Source organism: Nilaparvata lugens, chromosome 7, assembly GCF_014356525.2.
Source record: "Nilaparvata lugens isolate BPH chromosome 7, ASM1435652v1, whole genome shotgun sequence".
NCBI classification, from domain to species: Eukaryota; Metazoa; Arthropoda; class Insecta; order Hemiptera; family Delphacidae; genus Nilaparvata; species Nilaparvata lugens.
This window is the reverse complement of record NC_052510.1, coordinates 30,012,389-30,032,988: the sequence shown is the minus strand read 5'-3', so window position 1 is coordinate 30,032,988 and position 20,600 is coordinate 30,012,389. Positions and strand designations below refer to the sequence as shown.

Genomic DNA, 20,600 nt, shown 5'->3' with positions numbered 1-20,600 from the left:
TAGACAGTATCAGTTTTTATAATACAATCATTTCCCATATAAAAAATGTGACTCAAACGCAGTGTTAGTAAGACTAAAATTTAACAGTTTACTTTTTTCGCACCAACTGTTAGGGTTAGTGAGTTGAAGTACTGAACAACTCTATTACACACAATATTACAATCAATTTCAAGTTTCAGTCAGCGTTTGACCGTCGTAGCGGTAGGATGTATTTAGCATCGTAGTAATAAATTATAGAGTAGAGGTAGTATAGCGTTAGTGAAAATAGTTGAATTAGTGAAATTTTCAATTCGATAAATTCGTGAAAATGGAATATTGGAAACAAAAGCGAACATTTGGGTGTGCGTGCGTGAGTGCGACGCTGAACTATTCAGCCGGTCAATGCCCTCGGCATAATTACGCGGTGTGCAAAGTGCTAAATAGACAGTTTACATTCAATAGAAAATAAATTTATTTAAAATGTCTCTCATTAAACCGTCAAAATTTTTGATTCCGGTTTATGAAGAAGTGGAATCAGAAGAAGACAGAGTAAATGAAGAACAAATGGATACCGGTAGCGTGAATAACGTTAGTCAGCCTACAAGAAAATCAACACCAGAAAAGGTAATCGATCCTAATAATTTGAAGACAGCAACCGAACAAATATTATATAATCGTTGGAAGGAAGCCGAAGACAAATTTAGGATAGCCCAAATTAAAAATGAAGAAGAGCTTGAAAAGCAACTTATGCTGCTGAACAAGAGAATCTCTCTGTTAGAAGAGGAGGCGAACAAGAAACAGCCTCGCTCTACAGATAGAGATGAGCTAGAAAAGAAAATTTAAAAAGAAAAAGAGAGCATAATTTCAACCAACAGTACTCGATAGATGAGGATGAGTTAGCAAAGGAGACTGAGTAAGTACGTCAGAAAATCAAAGAAATGGAAAATGAATACGTATCACTTTCTCCCCCTCAACCTTCAACAAGCAAGTCGGCTCTCAACGTTAAAAATGATGTCAAAGAGAAGTAAACCAATGTAGTAGGCTACCCCCTCTGCCAATCATTGTGGACAGTATCAACAATCTGAACTCAGTACAGAATGACTTGAATAGTGTTGCACCAGTTGAAAAGTTTAAAAGTTAGAAGCTTGTAAGTGATGAAACCTTTAAAATCAACGTGTCAGATGTGGATACATACCGGATTATAACAAGAAAATTGCTTGATGCCAGCTACAAGTGGCATTCCTATGAAAATGAACAATCTCGTCCAATCAGAGTGATGATAGAGATACTTCACCACTCATGCATTCCTGATTCCATAATAGAGGATTTCAAGAGACAAGACTACAAGGTTCTGGATGTCGTAAACAAACTCAAGTGGAAGACAAAAGAGCCACTTGACATGTTCCTCGTATCCTTCAACTGCGTGGTAGATGTCAGGAAAATTTTCGAGCTGAAGACTGTTCTAGGCGGTAAAGTGCAAGTTGAAGCTATCAAGAAGGCAAAGCTGATAGCTCAATGTAAGCGATGCCAAGCCTATGGACACACTGAAAATGTGTTCATTGTGGAGAGGCTCATCCAGCGAGTTACAGAGGGTGCACTGTGGCAATTGGACTACAGAAAATCCGAAGTGGGGCTCAAAAAAAAGACTAATGTTTATAAGAGCTCAGTTAGTCAAAATCCAATTCCCAATCCCACTGGAAAAAATTTAGAACGGACTCAGACTACAACTAATAGAACATACGTACAAACTGTGTAATCGGCAATAGTATCACTAACAAGTTGAAGAGTAGCAGTCAAGAGGACGGAGTGCTGCAATCTCTTCAGCTAATACTATCCAAGCTGGACAAGAAGTACTACTGTCCTTTTCGAAAAAAGGCCTAAAAAAGTAGAAAGCAGCAACAACCTGGCTGGGAACAGAAGAAAACAATGGCAATCCCAGTGCCAACCAACATCCAATTTTATCAATCTCAATTCTATTAAATATAGTCAAATATATCTATTAAGGCTGTACTGGTAGATTCTGTTTCACAAAGCTATGCTGATTGGGTGAGATCAGATTATGCTCAGTAAGGTAACCTACCAGCCTAATGAGAATGATGGTCTCAAATATCTTGGAAAAGGCTGTTAGAATAAATATAGGTCTGTTGTTATTAAAGTCTACTACCTTCTTTGAAAATTGGAATTACTTCACCTGATTCAAAGCATGATTCAAGCATTCATTCAAGCATGGAGTTGATGATACAAGCAATTGGCATGGCAATGTCTCTTGTACAATGATTCAACACCCTCTCTGAGACGTCATCATGATCAGTGCTATTTTTTGGCTTGAAGCTATCAGTTATTTACAAGATCTTATCTTCGTTACATTGTAGAAGGTTGAAGTGTTCAAATGATAGGATTGGATGTTTTAGTCTACTAACAGGAGATTCAATTTGCTAACAAGAGTACTATAAAAAGGTTGAATATAAAAGTGTGCTCGGCACACTACTTTGATTCTTTTTTTACAATATCATAACATAAAATTATCGACATATCCAAATACCCCTTCCGTGGGTGGTAAATTGGACAAATAATAATAATAATCATAGATAGAGGATGGAAACGGATGAGATTTGTTCTATCTACCATATTATTGAATATTCATGAGGAACTCTTTTTGCAGTGTTTGAAATGCTTGGCTGGATGTTGGAAAACGAATTCTATGAACAACATGACGATTGGCCGGAGGTGACAACTTTTGGTAAGTTCTAATTAAAAGCCCACCATATCTTTCACATTAAATTCATAATCATAATGAAAAAAAATTATTAACCGCAGTCTTATGCTTGCATGGCTTTGGAGAAATAATCCTTTTCATTAGTAAACTGTATTTATGTTGTTGATCTTTTGTGGTGTGGATCCCACTTTTATTTAATTGTATAGATACTTGAATAGTCAAGTAGTTGAATATATTTTAATTCTACATGTATTTTTTATGTTGTTACATTGTAATTGGTTGTTTAATTTGAAAAATGGTAGAATAGATGATAATTTTATTAGTATTGAATGTGGAACACCGTACAATAGACTAGAATGAGTGTGACATAATTGCTCCTACAATGCATGCGTATTGAGAATTAATATTTTTATCCATAATATTGGAATACAAGAATCCAGTTCTTTTGTTTCAGTTTTCAATGAACAATATTGTTTTTTTTTTCTATTTTCAATTAACAATCTTCTTTTTCCAATTTCCAATGCACATAATCTTGGTTAATATGATCGTCGGCTAAAAATAAATGCAATAAATTAATTTATTTTTGAAAACTTCTTCAATTGGAAATTTCTCAGGTGTTTGCGGTGACTTTTTCTAGTTCTATTTTTCTTTTTTCTTTTGAACATTGAGGGCCGGTTTCAGAGCTCGGGACCTATAAGTTCTGGACTTACAGAGTCAAGGACTGAAATAAGCACTCGGGTCTAAATCTACTTTCTGAGTCACGGGTTTATTTTCTAAACTCCGGAGTCTATAAAGTTCTCGCCTTATTGAGTCCAGGACTTGAACGCAGTAAACATGAGGGAAATTCGCAATATTATATTGTTGTTATTTTGGCAATGGGAGGCAGCTGATTGAAGCGGGCTTATTCAAATGAGCATGCTCTCCAAAATATTTTGTAACAATTATTTTGTGAAAATACGTCTCGATTTATTTGTAGATCTATTCAAAGCAAAACCGTACCTTTTGAAACATGAATAAATGAACATTTCATTTTACGTTATGCTATCATTGATCCTTGCCAGTAATTTGGGAATAGAAATTTTAGTAAGCTATTGAGTTGGATAACGTAATTGTTTTGAAAAAAAACTGGAATGATAATTTATTATTGTTATATTATTATTATGATAATAATTATTATTATGAATATGTTGAATATGACATTGATTAATAACATTCACATTGGAAGATGAATACAAGGCAATCATTGTATTATTTTTCTTGAAAATTGTTAGGTAATGTCACAGTCGTAAAATAAGACTGGTTTTTTATGCATAATTCTGATAGAACTTTATTTTAAAATAGACTTGCCAACTATAAATTATGAATTTAGATGTACAATCCAAATAATTTACGTATTCCAAGACATTTATTTTGCTATTCATCCACTCCAAAACAATAACTGAGATGTGTTTGCTCAGTTTAGTCCATAACTTAATTTCAAAACCTACCTCAGTCGAGGATTTATGTTAACGCTCTGACTCCAGAGTAAAGCCAGTTAAAGTCTAGAACTTAGCTAAATCCCGAGCTGGGAAACCGGCCCTAAATCGTTGACTGAGGACCAATTACATTATTTAAAACGTTTCTAGCCAAACATGCTTAGGGAACCAGGTTAATTAAAACCAATCAGAAGGAAACATTGACACACAAAAACTATATAGTTCTGTACTCTTTAGAGAGTGTAGAGCTTTAAGAGACGCATTGAATTATAGTTATAGTTATGGTTTATAGTTATACCAAATCCTGAATTAACTCAAAGATGCTGAGCATACCTACATTATTAGAATACTGCTGATCCTTGATTAAAAGATCACGCCTTGACTTTGCTTCAAAGCTATTGAAACTTAAAATAATAACTAGTAGTTCTGTGAACAGTAGACCTCACGCAGTTTTTTAATCCACTAGTATCTGGTGTTACCTGATTCTCCAGACATATGTGTAATGCATGCAATGAATAATCCACTTGTCAGCTGATTCATTATGAATATTTCTATAGTCTGATTAATCCTATCTTCAGAGTAGATGATATTTATATAGTGATATCGGAGTATGGAGGAAATTCCTTTTCCTTTCATATTATCCTTATGCAAAACTTCAAAAAACCTTGTGTATACATCGACGCGCAGTTAAAGGAATATTGCTGCCAAATCTCACAGCTCACTGTGTTCGGTCAATAAATTATTACACCGTGCAGAACTTGATGAAAATACAAGCAACTCGTTCCCCGCGCACAGACACGGTCCATGCCCTGACTTTCCTCCTATTTAACAGCTAATAATTATTTACAGCAATCATAGTTATTAATTCAACAGCCAAAGTTCGTAATCATGGTCATGTATTTTCTAGAAATATTTTATGGACATTATATTATTATCAATATAGTAAGTTTATACTCAGTTATGTTATAATGCTGTGAATATTTTTAAGTTTTATTTCTGTCTATAACATGTATCCTATTTTGTTTTTCGAGGAAATAAACAGTTTGATTTGGTTTGAATTCATATTAATCCCTTTATAATAATTGAATTCCTTTAAATTTCATTATTTTGGTGTGTATTTCATTGAATTATAGAAGATGACTGTTTGCGTATGGAGGTAGATACCCCTAGTACTTGTTTGGAGTATATAAAATCACGAGCTCTCGATTGCATCTCACTGCCTCTAATGTAAGTCTAGTTTGTATTATCTTGCAAACTTCATTATTATTTTGGATGTACTTATCAGCTTCAAATTAATGTAGGTTTGTAATTCCGCATTGATGTATTTTTTATCTACATTTTCTGGTAGGTGTTGAAAGATTTATTTATTACATTAGCAGAAAAAATACGACATATAGAGGCTTACAGATTCATGTCAATACAAGCCTCATCGAGTGTCTATTGTTAAACATACAGAACAAATTAATAATCAAGATATAAGAAAAGATGACAATAAAATAGTCAAGAGGAACTTTATAAATAGAAAATAACACAAGACAGAATAAAATTAAATAGAATAATTGAAAAATGAAAAGAGAGAAGGTAGTAAGCCTACGTAAATAAAAATAAAATAAATATAAACTGAAGTATCTATGGCCTCCAAAATTAATTGAACATCTAAAATTTAATTAAGTCCAATATAGGCTACTTTGGTTAATGTTAGATATTGTTAGGCATTCTGTTGTGATGATAGTGACAGTAAATATTTCTGGAAGGCAATTGTGAATTTTCATTAATTAGAGTAATCATGTGAAAAGACTACCTCCGTAAACAGAGATAGGCCATGCATATGCTGCTGGCCTATGAGGTAGATTTATAGGACATGAGAATATTGCATGATTTTTTTGTATTGTGCCTATTATCTTTTCATTACTAATATGTTTATGAACTTTAAATATATTACGGAAAATATTGAAGGTATACGTATTGAACGAATGTCTTCAATTTTGAAAAATATTTTTCATTTATTATTCAATTTATACAGTACCGTAGTCTACAGCAGATAAATTTCTCAGAAAATTGAAATTTGAGCTTTACATTTTCATTGTTATTCTCATAGTAAATAAATTTCTTCAGAAGTTTTCATACTTGTTAAACCATTGTCAAATAGATAATCCAATTTAGTATCAGTATTCCCTCCCACAATATCCCTTACAGTTTTGTAAGTCATGTATGCTACTCGTTTAAAGTCATTTTTCAGCGTTTAAAATACTCAAACTATTTTGAATATAACAAATCTTGATGTGTTTTGTAAAATATAATTCACATTAAATTTCATACGAAATGATTTTTTATTAATACATTAAATTCCTCACTCTACATTTTTGTGTTTTTCCGGTAGCAATGACTCCCAGTACACTATCAGGCTCTCGGTATTGAATTACATTCGGGAGAATTACAAAGAACATGTGGATATTGTGAAGCATGCTGGTATCCTCAAGGGTCTTGCATTCTGCATTATGGACAGTTCCTTCACTGTTCAGCTGTCTTGTGTCAAGGTCAGTAGATTGTCTCATTCTTCTCTCTGTTCACAATGTATTATTTTTTCGTTGTTTGAAAGTGTTATCGTTTCGGGTGTGTGCACACACACCGGTCAGCGATCAAAGCTGTTGAATATGTATGTAGATGTATGGACCGCTGCAACTCGGAACGCCTGACCGCTCTCTGTATGCACATACCCTTCTTGGGTCAAGGTAAATCTTCTCTTCTCTTTTTGAGAATTTATTCTTTTCTCTTTGTTTAGAATTTCTTCTAGTCTTGTGTTAAGGTGAAGTTATTGTGAGAATAATTTCAAACTGTCAGCATTTCTGATAAATAGCATCAATGTTCCACATTCAACCACGAATGCTGACCGCCGAAAATGAATCTCACTATACAGTAGTATTGTTTTCAGTGTCATTGATCAAGCCACACTGCTAATAACAATAAATGCATTGACTTTTGCCAGCTGCTCTTAGAGCTATTGGAGAAGTTGAATAATGCAGAGCTGATGGATTGGTTTCATGACGAGTGCCAAATCTCAGTGAACTGCACGGTGGTTCCTGTCAATTTATTGATTGAAAATTTGACTCCTAAAGCGTCAGAAGATCTTATCGACACTTCAATGAAGATTGTGATTCATCTGGAAAAGTAAGTGATACATACTTCTCTTACATATATTTTTAATAATCACAAATATATGAATACGCTTATGACGTTTATTTAATATTATTTTCATCATAAGTTACATTTTGTATGATATTAATTAATCTATCAAACAGTAATAAATCATAATTTAATTATGATATCTTTCATATTTTTATCACAAGCTACATTTCATTTGACAGTCCCACACAAGGTTGGCTCATATATGTGTGTAAATTCTGCCGTCCTTTAAGGAAGAAAATGAGACAATTGGGTTATTTTTGCATGGAAAATGATCAATTCGGTTGGGAATTAGTCTGAAGTTAAGTAAACGGAACACGTGACATCCTTTTTAAAAAGATTTATTCAAGAAACAAACCGGCATAGTGACTGCCCAAAATACAGAAATGAGACAAAGAATCTTAATTACTAGAGCTTATATACTATTCTAAGTGCTGTATCAGCTACTATACAATAACAATGGGTATAACTTCTCCCTCCCCAAGTTTGGAGCTGTCCTCAGCGACCAAAAACTGATAAGACCCAAAATACAAAAACTGGTTAAAAACAATATAAAATAATACTCAACTATGTTATCAATACATACTAATACAAAAGTGTGAGAACAATTTTTCAAGTAGGAGTTTCGGTTGGGAGGTACGGTCCGCCTAAGTTACAAGCTATTTGTTTCTTATCAGGAATATTTCGATTACAAAATTTCAATGAGATTTTACATTTGTAATAAATAACTGCAATTATTATCAACAGCACAAAAATTCAATTGGGATAAGAATATAATGAAGTAGGTAATTGCTTTCAGCTGTAAAATCCTCTATAATTTCTAGTGGTTCTATATTTAGATTAGCTTTATGGATCAAGTCGAAAGATAGATTTGTATATAGTGTTCTCGCAGGTTGTTCTGAGGGTAAGGATACAATGCTTTCCCAATAAACGTATTGTTCTAAAAAATTAAACAGCTTTTCTGATTCTTCAAGGTTCAGTAATATTGAGTCTTCCTTGGATAAATTGTAATGTTTTGATTTTGTTTACTTATAGTGCAAGTAGTAATATTGAACATTAAATATTTATTTATGACTTGAATGTATCTTATAAAAGGTTGAGCCTCACTTATAACCAAAGATTTACAATCATGAAGGTCCTAATCGTCTAAAAGTTGACTTATACACTTATTAACTATTCTAGACATATTCTTACAATAATAATTATTTCTTATTAGTAAACAATCTCCTGTAAACAATGAGTTATCTTTTCGAATTATGAAGGACGGATGTTCAACAATTGTTCGCAACTCATTTCCTTTTACGACTGGGTAAGATAGGAGAAAAAATGTCTCATAGGCATGAGAATACAAAGGCAATTGTATAAAATAAGTAATGAAATCATCTTTCACATGATAATGTGCAGACCCTAGCTGCCACAAAATTTCGGGTTCATCAGAAATGAGAGACAATTTAGCCGAATGAATTAATAAAGACAATTCGTTTCTAGACTGAATACTTGAATGGATTATGTTTAGTCGACAAAATTCTAAGCTCACCATAATATCGTCTATTTTATTTTTTATGAGATTCAATGTGTTGAATAAGAAAGAATGTTGTTGAGTTAGCTCTATTGAAGTGAATTGAGTGGTGATTGAATTAAAATAATTTTTCAGCTTGACATTGTTGGCATGAATGACATCAATCCCATTGTTAAATTTGTGTATCAAGTTTCTATTGATTGACAATTGATTTTCGACATTATGCTCTAAATGATATTCATTTGCTTGCACTTTCTCTAAAATTTTGTCATATTTCGCTTTGTCGTCAGAGTCCATATTTCCTGTAATCCAGCTTATTGCGGAACCAAGTCCGTTTATGAGACCTCTCTTAATTCTAAGATTATTTATATGAATATGATCAAATTTTAACTTAATATCATCTAAATACAAACGTAAAATATTACAACGATTCTTATCACTATCCTTAGCTCTTAAAAGGTTTACAGAGTCTTCAATATGATGTGTTAGTTCAACATGTAGTCGTGTAATGTTTATGTTGTGCATGTATGTGTATGTGCCATTTATAATGAAGGAGTTCTGTACTCGAACTGGTGTAATGCCAGATGATTTGGTCAAGTCCGTTACTTTATACGACATTGCTGGGACCAGCAGCAGGAGAATGAGGATCATCTTGTTCTGAAACAAATTTATTATTTTCTTTTTAACTATTTTCCGTGGTCGTTTCATCCTATTAGGATGGATTTTGAATGGTCGTTTTTGAATTGCTCTGGAATTTGTTGCAACATTTTGTTGTTTATCATATTGTACTTGGAAGAATTTTGGCTTGTTCTTTTTATTGAAGGTTGTTTTAATAAACGGGGCTTCGGGGATTTCGACGCCTGTTTCCCTATTCTTATTCAATAATTCTGTCCTAGTTTGTTTTTCCATCTCTACCTTATCTTTTACCAATCTATGTATAAGCTGTAACCTATCATGATACTCTTTTGTACGCTCTTCAGTGATAAGTTGTTCTGTAGTGTCATTCAGAAAAGAATTCTCAGAGATGCCGAATGTTATTTCCATTGAATGAAAAAGACTAAGAATAATTACCACAATATCAACTTCTCAACTACACAAAAAGGTATTTCCATTGGTGTCATTTTTAAGGTGGAATTGAGTGTGTTATTGAACGCAATCACGGCCGTTTTCATGTTGGCTTCAGTGGTATTATTTCTATTTTGAAGTTGGATAGAATTTAAAAGTTCAATTAGAGTGGAGTGAGTTCTTTCAATTAACCCTTGCGAGTCTGGATGACCAGGGGTAACATAATAAGGTTCGACTTCATAAAGTTTTAGAAAATCACGTAAACCAGCGTTGTCAAATTCTCTGCCGTTGTCCATCTGTACGATCTTGGGGGTTGGATAGAGAGAAAAATAGTCGAAGAGATGGTCTGTTACCTCGATTTGATTAAGACTCGTGAGGGGGTAGACTACGAGTCGTTTGGAGAAACAGTCGATGATTGATAAAAATTTACGTTTGTCATACTGAAAGGCATCAAGTTGCAGTTTTTCAAAGAGCTTTGTAGGAGTAGGGGATACTTTGTATTCTGCACGAATGGGACGACGTTCGTATTTAGTCTTTAAACATATTGGGCATTTGTTTATGAAGTTAGTAATATCACGCATCATTGAAGGCCAATAGTACCGTCGTCGAATGTGTGAGTAACTCTCTGAAATTCCTCTATGATAGGTTTTTCAGTATGATAATTGGAAACTACTTCTTTTTGTTCGTCGGGATCAGTAATGTCAAGATTAACTTTTTTATACCGCTTAATCTTAACTGAGTTGAAACTTTCCTTAATGACTTTAGCAAAGTTGTTAAACATTGATTCGTACTGATTACTCAATAAACCATCTTTTGAACAATATACACCATACGTGGTATTCGGTTTCAGGTATTCTAAACAAAATTTGTTTATGTGTTCGAAATCTAAGGGGTCTTGAAAACAGAGAAGGAGTCTGTTCTTATCAAAAATTTTCTGAAGGGTAGGTGTTTTGTTTCCGCGTTCAATAAGTATCTGATTATGTTCAACGTTCAATATTTTATCGTCGTCTACTATCTGAATTTGTTCATTTGAACTGTCTGCTGAATGAATTGTCACAAGGCTGTCAGTGTCATTATGAATTGGTAAAGCATTGTCGTCAATTTCTTTAGTTGGTTGATGAGTATCGGTATGATCGGCATTGTCTTCACGAAGAAGAATATAGTCATTCATATCGAAAACAGAGCTACCAGTACCACAATCATTATTTTCCATATCATGGGGCTCAGAAGTATTAGCATTAGCATCATCTTGGTTATTGAATCGAGTTAAAGCATTCGCGATGTCGTCAAGATAACCATTAGGATCATCTATCGGTGGTGGGTCATCGTTACTATTCAACTGAATCAAATCGTCTACGTTTATGTCGTCAAAGCCATGAAAGGGTAGGTCTTCGTTGCCGAAGCCTAAAAAGTCATTATCATCGTTGTCCATTAAATTGATGGGCTGCGAGGGTATGCGGGACAGTGCATCTGCCACGTGATTGGTTTTTCCCTGCACGTAATTAATCTCAAAGTCAAATTCATCTAAAAGTAACTTCCATCTGAGTAGTTTTGAATTAGGTTCTTTTATGTTTCTAAGCCATTGTAAAGGTTTGTGGTTTGTTTGAATCAAAAATTTTCGTCCGTATAGATATGGTCTGAAATGTTTGCATACCATACAATAGCAAGTAGCTCTTTTTCTATAGTCGATAAGTTAACCTCACTCTTATTAAGTGTTCGTGATGCATAGGCTATTGGGAGGTCATTACCATCAAACTTTTGGGACAATACACCTCCGATGGCAAAGTTGCTCGCGTCTGTGGTGACAAGAAACTGTTCCGAGAAGTCAGGTAATTGTTGGATGGGGCTGTTTTGTAACATTAGTTTCAAATTTTCAAAAGCCTCCCTGTAGTCCTTGCTATTGGGATTGATCTTTACATCTTTTCTCAAAGCAGCAGTGAGTGGTTTACCTATTTTAGCATAGTTTCTAATCATTTTGCGATAGTAACCGGTCAGTCCAAGAAATTGTTTGATTTCTTTGGCGGTCTTAGGGATTGGAAAGTTTTTTATGGCTTCAACTTTAGAGGGGTTAGGCATCACACCTTTTTCCGAAATGATGTGCCCTAAATACAACAACTCACGCTTGAAAAACTCAGTTTTATCAAGTTGAATTTTCAAATTGTGTTCTTTTAGTTTCGTAAATGCCGATTTCAAATGCTTTAAATGTTCCTCAAGGCTATCAGAGAAAATTATTATATCATCCATGTAGACTAGTACATTGGTCATTCTTGAAAAAATTATGTTCATGGCCCTCTGAAACGTAGGGGGTGCATTCTTTAACCCAAACGGCATATGTGAAAACTCGTAATGTCCGTGCTCTGTTGAGAAAGCTGTCTTAGGTACGGATTGCGGGTCCATTTGGATTTGATGAAAACCGGAGGCCAGATCAATGGCTGAAAAGTATGTAGCCCTGCCTATTTTGCCAAACAGATCTTCAATGTTGGGTAGGGGGAATTTATCATCAATAGTTTTATCATCCATCAAGCTGGAGAATGAAAAAATTAAAAAGGACAATGAAAAATTGAAAAGTGATAATGAAAAACTGAAAACAGATATTGCGGACCTACAATCTTACAGTCGTAGAGATAATATTGTGGTTACCGGAATAACAGAAACAAATAACGAATGTGTCAATGAGGTTTTTAATATGCTTTCAAAAACGATTGGAAGTGAGTTAACTGCTAGAGACATAAGTGTTGCTCATCGCCTTCCCAGTAAGAAGAAAGACAGCATCAAACCGATAGTAATTAAATTCGTACGTCGTCAAGATAAGATGTCATGGATGGGTCATTTTCGTCTAGCATCTTCGCAGGACAATAGTGGGGCTGGTATATCGGCGAAAAACATTTCAGCTGTTCTACCTGAAACAAGGGTGATGGCTTACGAACATTTGATACCTTCAACGCTTGAACTGCTAAATACGACCAGAACAATCGCTCGGGAGAAAGGATATCGCTTTGTGTGGGTACGTGATGGTAATATTCTTGTCAAAAAAGACGAAACCAGTAAGAATGTTTTACATATTAAAAGTGATGTGGACCTTTCTAAGATGTAAGTACTAAAGACTTGTTTAACAATGAACAGTAAAATAATTTTATTATGGACATTTTTGAAAATTTAGATGAATTCGATGAAGTTGAGACATTATGTTTGAATAACTCTAATGATTATTACAATATTATTTCTAATCAACCCAGTGTAAATTTGATATAATTCATAGTAATATCAGATTCATTGGGAAGAATTTAGACGAGTTCTGTTTAGAATTTGCTAATGTATTGCCATTTATAGACATGATTGTATTATCTGAGACGGGTCACCAAGGTGTTAGGCCCATAGGGTGTGATATACCTGGTTTTAATCAGTACTATTCAATGAATCACACAAATAGAAATGGGGGTGTAGTAGTTTACTTGAAAAAAGATTATGATCATGTTCATGTGCGGGAATGCACAATAGTTGGGGCTAGTTGTCTCGTGATAGAGCTGAAAATTTTTGAGGAGGAGTGGGTTATTGTTTGTGCTTACAGATCACCTAATGATAATTGCCAGGACTTTGTTAACTCTTTAGCTGAGCTGCTTTCGAATTTAAATTTAGGAAAAAATATTATATTTGTAGGAGATATAAATATTGATATCTTGAATAATAGAAATAACATCCACACTGAATCTTATTTGAATTTATTGAACGAAAATGGGCTTATATCTTATGTGAATTGTTTTACAAGGGTTCCATTTCAGGGAACACCTTCGTGTTTAGATCATTATTTCGGTAATGTTCACACTAATAAGCACATTGAACCCATGGTATTGAAGACTTGTATTACTGATCACTATGTTACTTCTCTTAGGGTTCGTTGTGAAATAGACTTGACTAACAATGCTGCTCAGTTGCCACTTGTTGCCACCAGGCTCGATTATGATAGGCTTTTGTCTCTTATCCAGTCTGAGGGCTGGCAGTCTGTATTTTCTAGTAGGGATGTTAATGTTTCAACAGATAACTTTGTAGCAACTCTACAAAGCTATATTGAAAAATCCACTATAAATGTAGCCAAATCTAGTTCGAGGTTTAAAAAAATCAAGCCATGGATTACTCAAGGTTTAGTATTTTCTATTAGAAGAAAGCAAGCTCTATTTAACAAATGTAAAAAGGAACCATTCAATTTAAATCTGAGAAATTATTTTAGAAGTTATCGAAATAGATTGACAGTCCTTATTAGAGAAGCTAAACGATTGTATTATAGCAGAAAAATTGAGGAGGCTGGAAATGATGTAAAACGGACTTGGAATGTAGTTAGGGAGGTAGCTGGTTGTAAAATAAGGAAGGAGTGTTTGGAAGAAATTGAAATTGATGGTAATGTCTATAGTGCTAGGGATAATCCCAATATATGTGCTAATGCTTTTAACGATTTTTTCATCTCTATAGGAGAGAAAATGGTACAAAATATTCCTAGTGAGCCTGGTGACGATTTGCAACCAGACAATCCCCACAATCCGCAAGATTATTTTACTTTTCAATATGTATCAGAGACTGAGGTTGTGGAGGCGATCGAGAGTCTTAGAGGTGCATCTGGGCCTGGTCATGATGGCATTACTGTATCTGTTTTAAAATCTGTTAAAAGTATTGTTGCCTCTCCACTCAAACACATTATTAATGTAAGTTTTGAACAAGGTATTTTTCCAGATTCTTTTAAAACAACTGTAGTAAAACCAATATTCAAATCACAAGACAAAAGGAAAATTACCAACTATAGACCTATAAGTTTACTTTCGAATTTGGCTAAAATAATTGAAAAATGTGTAAAGAGACAGCTACATAAATTTTTGGAAGTGAATAATATTCTGTCAAAAAATCAATTTGGTTTTAGAGAGGGGATGGGAACACAGGAAGCAATTGCTGCTTTTGTTCAAGAAACAATCTTAAACTTGGATGTAGGTAGGAGACAAATAGCTTTATTTCTTGATCTTGCAAAAGCCTTTGATACAGTTTGCCATGATCGTCTACTTGATTGTCTCCGTAGCCTTGGTCTTGAGGATGTGGCACTGGGATGGTTTTGCAGTTATTTAAAGAATAGGCAACAATGTGTTAGAGTCAATAACACTGTTAGTGAATATAAATCTGTTAAAATGGGAATCCCGCAGGGAACAGTGATTGGACCTTGCCTCTTCCTGATCTATATTAATGACTTTTGTAACCTTAATTTAATCAATGGGAAAATATTGTCATTTGCAGACGATGCAGTTTTAATTTTTCATGAAGAAAACTGGGCTAGCACATATGACTCAGCTGCTAGGGGACTGGGAGAAGTAAAAAAATGGCTTGATAGAAGAAAACTGACTCTGAATTTGTCCAAAACAAAATACATCTCTTTTTCCTTGAATATACAGAATCAGCCAGTTAATATGTCACTTGTTTTGCATTCTCCAAATTGTCTTAGTCATGTAGATTTAGGGTGTTCAGTTAATTGTAATAAAATAGAGAAGGTTAGCAGTATCAGATATCTTGGAGTAATGGTTGATCAGCATTTAAAGTGGGATGTACATTTGTCGCAGCTTACTACACGATCTAGAAAACTTATTTATTTATTTGTGAAATTACGTTCTGTTTTGCCTATGAAAGTCATGAAGATAGTGTATTATGCACTGGCACAGTCATTGCTCCAATATGGTATTGTGGGTTGGGGTGGTGCATATACAAATGTTCTAAAACCAGTAAAAACAATACAAAATTTAATATTAAAAATTATTCTGAAAAAGAATAGAATGTATTCAACAAGATTGGCTTTTTTGGAATTTTCAGTTCTACCGATTAGACAGATATACCTGAAACACATCATATTATATTATAAGAAGCTATCACTTTTTCATTTCATTAATAGAACGGATTGTGCTATTACAAGACGGGAGGAGTCAGGTCTGGTTACTGTTCCTAGATTATTGACTACTGCTGGTCAGCGTAGCTTCATATATTTATCTCCATTATTTTTTAATATTCTTCCAAGTAATTTGAGAGGTTTACTCGCCCAAAAAAACTTTGGACTACATTTGAAAAAGTATCTGGTTAGCTCTCATGGCTGGGATAGTGCCGAGAATTTCTGGATTACATTAGTATAGTAATTATTCCAATTGAATAGATTTCATTTTGTACCACATCTTATATCATGTTATACACTGGGCTAGGCAATATCAGGTCATTATTATAATTTATTATAATTTACAAATTTTGTTGCATTCTAACACATATTGTATGTAAATATATTGATCTATTATAGCATCACTGATTTATCTTGTTTATTGAAAGGATTTGATTTTAGTTGTTAATGTATATACTGTAATGTTAATTAATAATAAGTAAGTAGTCAAAGTACGGCTGCTCCTTCCCCAAGCTCGAGCTTGCTCTTTTGGGGAAGTAGTTCCTTATGTTTATTTGTATTTCCTATTGATTCATTTTGTTGTTATATTTCTAAATTGTGAATTATTGTAATGCTTTTTCAAGGAATAAATAAATAAATAAAAAAATAAATAAATAAATACGGATTTTCCGCTTGCCTGATGCATCAGGTTTTTTGGGAACCACCCAATAGGTCTGTTGTATGGCGAATTGGAGTGTTGGATAATTTTGTTTTTTAGTAGTTTGTCGATTTCAAATTCAATATCTTCCCTATAAATCTGTGGGTATCTGTAGTTTTTTGTGTAGACGGGAAGATCGTCTTTCGTATTGATTGTATGCTTTAGCAAATTTGTACTACTCAAGGGATCATTTTCTCGTTTTATTATTTCAGGGAACTGCTGAACTAGGCTAATTATTTTAAGTTTTTCTTCCTCGTTCATGTGACTTGTTCGTAATAGAGATGGTATATCTTGAATTATATCTGCCAAGTTTTCAGGACAATTGGTCGTGAATTGTTTTGGCTCTATAATTTCTTCTACATCTTCTACATCCATGGGCTCCGGATAGATAGTCAGAAGCTCATTTGAAAAAACAACACATTTACATTTATTATCAGTGATTTCTACAATACCTTCTTCAACAGTATATACATCTGTATTCACTTCTTTAATTAATCCTGTTGTTACATTTGAGACTGACTTAACCGGGATTGAGATCACGTTGTAGCCTGGTTGTAATGTAACACTCTTATTATCTAGCAAAAACAACAATTCTTTCATTCCATCCTTATATTCAAGTTTATCATTAGCAAAGTTTACATTCATCTTAAACGCACGTAAAGTTTCATTTCCAAGAAGTATGTCATACTTAGTGGAGAAATCAAATATATACATCTTTATTCTATGGGGTTGGGAAAATACATTTTCAGTGTTGAAAAAAATATATTCGTTTCCTTTACTTTCTCCATTAGGAGTTTTTACAATAAAGTCTTCCTTGTATCGAGTGATCTCAGGAGAGACCAATGATGGATGCATATAGTTTTTAGCAGATCCTGTGTCTACTAGCCATTTTCTTTTCTTTTGATCGAGAAAGTAAGGAAGAGATTTGTTTAAGATGTTCAAGTCGAGTCGCTTGGGGGGTCCTCCGAAAACTGGGGGCCTGACTCTAAAAAATGGTTCGTGAGTTTGTTGAGTGATTCAGTCAAAGTGTTTATTTGACATTGCATAGCCTCAATCGGGTTCTGATTGTAGTTATCTTCTGGTTCTTCCTCTAAGTAGTTTACTTCATATGGTGATCTGTAAGTTTTCAATTTTTGTACAGGGTCTGTTCTTTGAGTGCGCATAGACACTGTGTTTGACGAACTTACTTGAGTGTTAGGTTTGAAATTACTGTTTTGCTGCTGAAAGCTTTGTTGTGGAAAACGTTGTTGTTGAAAGTTTGGACGATAGTTTTGTTTTTGGAAGCTTTGATTTGAAAAATTTTGTTGAAAGTTTTGGGGGAAGTTAGTTTGTTGAACATTGTGTGGTGAAAATTGTTGTCTACTTTGGAAGGGTCTGTGTGTTTGTTCGAAAGAATTGTCGTGTGACCATTGTTTTTGAAAGTTTTGTTCGTAATTAGGATTTCTAAATGTTGTTGTGTTGTTGGAATGTTTCCTACTATCTACCCTGTTCATTGTTTCAATAGTGGTTTTGTAGCGTAGTTGCTGTAATACAATACTACAATCGTTTATTAACTTATTCCTAGCATCATCTAGGTCTTGTACTTGTAGTACTTGCAAATGTGACCCTAATGTTGGGTGAACTCCATGCACAAAAGTATTTACAAGTGTAGCATTCAGTTGACAAATCAAATTTTCTAATAGTAAACCTGTAACACCATCTAGCTTATACTTAGTAATTACATTTGTACGTTTTTCATTAAGTCTGTTCAAAAATTCAATAGGATGTTCCCTTTGATAGGATTTCATCACAGTCAACTCAGCAATGAGTTCAGGTACAGATCTGTTATCAGCAAAATTTTGTTTCAGTGATTTTATCAAGTCTTTTATTGAAGAACAACTGTTGTTGAATGCTACTGCTTCGGCTGGTCCTTCAAGTTTGCACATAGCAGCTTTGAAAAGAATCCAGTGATTAGCTTCTTTTTCTTGAATGTTATCAGCACAGTAGCCGATAGAAAGGTCTTTGCAAGTAGATATGAATTGATGTAACTTGTGAGAAGTACCATCGTAATGAGGTATGTATCTCAAGAGTTCATGTGGAATAGATTTAGTGATTGTTGCCATTTTTGAAATATCTGAATTTGAAGATAAGACTGGATGCAGTTTTGAGGGTTTGATGAAGTTCTTTTGTTTGGTACTCACAACTGGTTTGGAGAGCGTACTTGGATCGTCCTGGTCCTCGTCCGTGGATGAATCCGTGTCGCTTGGTTCTCTGTTGGTTAGGGGCCGCCAGGTGTTGTTTCTCTCTGCCAGGATGGAAGGCTGTGCACTTGGTTCCAGAGTGATGAGGGTAGGCCGCAGATGAGGAGTTACACTCGCGTTTTGGATTCGAGACAGTTGGTCGCGAAAAAAAAAAGTTAATTGAACTTTACCGAAACGTCTGCGGTCCCGTTTGTTCGGGCGCCAGTTAAGTAAACGGAACACGTGACATCCTTTTTGAAAAGATTTATTCAAGAAACAAACCGGCATAGTGACTGCCCAAAATACAGAAATGAGACAAAGAATCTTAATTACTAGAGCTTATATACTATTCTAAGTGCTGTATCAGCTACTATACAATAACAATGGGTATAACTTGAGACTCAAGGCTATTTAAAATGTAATTATTAAATTTCCATGAAAAAGAGAAATATTTTAGTTACGCTATAACTGGAAGGTGTTACAGGTTCTAGTGAATTGTTTTACTTGATGTCATCAAGCTTTTCAATCATTTATAATTTTATAAAATTAAAGATTATGGTTTCTCAATCCAATCCGAGCTGCTATGTATTAACACACTTTTTTATGTATTTCACACTACATGCAATCAAATCGACTGTTGAAAATGATCGCTAGCCGGTCGAATGTACTCTAGTCAGTAAGTAAACAATTTTGATTATAATATATTTGACTGCATGTCGTGTGAAATACATAAAAAGTGTGTTTATAAAATTGTTGTATCACTCATTTTGCAGATACTCTCCCGGCCGTATCAAGGCAACAGGTGTGAATTTCCTGTTCACAAGCTTGTGCATTAGTCACAAAGATGCAGTCAAATTGGTTGCAGAGTTGGTGCACGCGGTGCTCTGTGGAGTTGCTGTATCCTCTCACCTGGCCGACTACCAACATTACAAAACGTATATCAGCTACTTTGGCAAAATGCAACACACTCTATCCAAAGTGAGTAGCCTAATTTTAAGTAACTTATTCAACTTTTACAACAGTGCGAGCTGTGTATTTATTCATCTAATGGAGAATCTAAGCATTTCAATACTTACATAATATTAACTATTAAAGTCAAGTCCGTTTGAGTTTCAATGCACTGGGTCTCATCTTCAGTTTCAGCGGAAGATGAAGCTCAGTGCCTCAAACCGTGCTCGAAAGTAACTTGTGAGTGATGTACTGTTGTGAATGAATGAATGAAAAACGTGTTTATTCACAAAAAGCAAAATGTTACAAACATTTGAAATGCTAAATTTACAATAATTTGAAAGAATAATACTCCTCACCTAGAACGAGTCTGTGTGTGAGGAGGGTCGTGTGCAATACAGTATAAGTCAATTTGCGTAACACTTGACACTTGAGAAAAATGTCTGTTTATAAATTATAATTACTTATACAATAATCGGCTATAATCACACTATAAGAGTTATATACATAAAGTTATGTAAAAACTTATTTGTTAATGAATTATGTTGTGTGCAGATAAAAAAAATATTCTATTAGAACCTATCATATATATTATCCAACAGTACAGGAGAAGAAAGTAAGAGGGGAGATTTGAAAATTTCAGATTAAAGTAATGGGAAAACAGAGATTGACACTAAATATATGGTGACCTAATTAATTGTTCGCTGGCATCATGTCCAATGCTGAGCAGCCACCTTCCCAACCCGCGCTTAAAGACAGCAATGCTGGCCCCCTCGGAGTGCAACATATCCCAGGGAAGGTTACGGTAAAGGCAATGAGCCAGGTAAAAAGAATTGAATGAATCTACGTGATGGATGAGTCTGGGAATCTGGATACCTATATGCAATC

At 34.3% G+C, this 20,600-nt stretch overlaps 1 protein-coding gene across 6 annotated transcripts in view; it reads left to right on the top strand.

The window, feature by feature from the left end:
* Positions 1 to 20,600, top strand: part of LOC111045514 — a 67,601-nt gene that overhangs the window by 23,404 nt on the left and 23,597 nt on the right. For all 6 annotated transcript variants that reach the window (XM_039432491.1, XM_039432490.1, XM_039432489.1 and 3 more), the window contains exons 6-10: positions 2,642 to 2,719; positions 5,304 to 5,397; positions 6,551 to 6,707; positions 7,157 to 7,338; positions 19,538 to 19,742. In XM_039432491.1, the coding sequence (XP_039288425.1) occupies positions 2,642 to 2,719; positions 5,304 to 5,397; positions 6,551 to 6,707; positions 7,157 to 7,338; positions 19,538 to 19,742 (716 nt within the window). The remainder of the gene's footprint in view (positions 1 to 2,641; positions 2,720 to 5,303; positions 5,398 to 6,550; positions 6,708 to 7,156; positions 7,339 to 19,537; positions 19,743 to 20,600) is intronic.